Source organism: Cyprinodon variegatus, unplaced genomic scaffold, assembly GCF_000732505.1.
Source record: "Cyprinodon variegatus isolate N-32 unplaced genomic scaffold, C_variegatus-1.0 Scaffold2470, whole genome shotgun sequence".
NCBI lineage: Eukaryota > Metazoa > Chordata > Actinopteri > Cyprinodontiformes > Cyprinodontidae > Cyprinodon > Cyprinodon variegatus.
Window position 1 is genome coordinate 2543 of NW_015152923.1, and position 1572 is coordinate 4114.

General features: G+C 53.5%; 1 protein-coding gene across 1 annotated transcript in view; it reads right to left on the reverse strand.

The window, feature by feature from the left end:
- The window catches only part of LOC107080895 (inverted formin-2-like), a gene marked incomplete at its 3' end in the record, with an annotated part of 24597 nt that overhangs the window by 2418 nt on the left and 20607 nt on the right, over nucleotides 1-1572 (reverse strand). The window contains exons 11-15 of the mRNA XM_015369106.1: nucleotides 1229-1314; nucleotides 1038-1138; nucleotides 885-955; nucleotides 669-776; nucleotides 524-594 (exon numbers count right to left, since the gene is read on the reverse strand). Coding sequence (XP_015224592.1) covers nucleotides 524-594; nucleotides 669-776; nucleotides 885-955; nucleotides 1038-1138; nucleotides 1229-1314 — 437 coding nt within the window. The remainder of the gene's footprint in view (nucleotides 1-523; nucleotides 595-668; nucleotides 777-884; nucleotides 956-1037; nucleotides 1139-1228; nucleotides 1315-1572) is intronic.

The following is a 1572-nucleotide window of genomic DNA, read 5'->3' on the forward strand; positions in this document are numbered from 1 at the left end:
TAAAAATACCTTATTGAGCGGTTTAGATTAAAGCCTGGATGGCCCTTTCAACGAGAAGAAACCTGAGGTTATGGAGCTTGGACCTACTGACTCCTCCGTAGACCTAGGACCTCTGACACCATCTTTTAAACTTGGGTTTTAAGGTGGACTGCTTAAATAACCTTCCTCCATCCCCCCTCTCTGAGCTTCCCTCCTCGGCCCTCAGGTCAGCAGCTCCTGCAGGAGCCGAGGTTTCAGAGGAAGCTCAGAGGGGCGACAGCCTTCTCTATCTCTGCTCCTCCTTTATGGAAAACCTCCTGCTGCACATTAGGGAGGCTCCAATCATGGTGAAATGAGCTGGGTTCTCTCCTGCTCATGAGCTGCTAGATGCTCCTCTGCTACTTCAGCAACTCCTTGATCAACAACCCTTTTATATTGTGATATTTTAACTTAAAGCTTGTTTCCACATCAGTCCAGAGACAGAAATGTTCATTAAAGTCAACTTAACGAATTATCGGATTCTTTCAGGAACTGCTCCGCTTACCCAGCAGCCTTTTCACAGATCAGAAGGTCATCAGGCAGGTTCAGCAGGTCAGGATAGTCCTCCTCCACCTCCTGTGGATCAAACTAATCTGTCAGCTCATGTCAGATGTGGGCTGGGCCAGCCTGGTTGCACCTTCTGCTCATACCTCCAGGATGTGGTGCAGCAGCGTAATTCTGGACTTGTTGGCCTTAGTTTCCGTCAGTCGGAGCAGCGTCCCAATTTTGAAGCCGTCCGCGTTCCCCGTGTGCGTCCCCTGAGACAGAGACAGACATCATGACCACGGCAGGAAAGCGGCGCAGGCGGAGGTCAGGAGCAGAGCTGGGATGTGAATCCAGGCGGGTTCTGGACTCCAGAGACTCACATAGTTGAGGAAGTTTCCAACACTGAGGATGAGTTTGCAGAAGCTGGGCAGCCGGGTGCTCTCCCTCACACCTGGACACACAAACCATGACAGTGAACATGTGTGGGCTGCAGCCGCGGGCTTCCATCACCACCAGGGGGCGCCGATACTGACTCTGACAGGCTCGGTCCAGCAGCTCCGCTTTGGCTCTCAGTGTCTCCAGCGAACAGCTGCTCTCTTCCATCAGCAACATGCACTCGATCCTTAGCCCGTAGCTGCCACACACACAGGTATCAGCACGGTCTGCATGTCAATCGTCCTGTCATGGTCTCTGCAGCAGCCAGCAGGTGGCGCTGTGGTCTCACCTGGGCACATCCAGCAGCTGCAGGTAGAACTGGTCCACTGAGGCAAGCTTCCCTCTGTCAGCCTGGTGGCTCTTCAGGTTCTCTATCTGAGGATGAGGTAAGAGAGACGATCAGGACCCAGAATAAGAGCCATTCTTCAGGCTTCAGAACAAACAGGCGCCTCTGATGCATGATGGGAGGAACGGCCTGTTCTGCTGCCCTCTAGTGATCAATGGCAGAATGTTGGAGGCAGGCCTCGCTTTCTGAGATCCTCTCAGATGTTTTTAGGTGAGAAAGCAGCCGAGACAGCTGCCTGCAGCCGGCCAATCACTGCCAGCAGCTGGCTGCAGCCGGCCAATCACTGC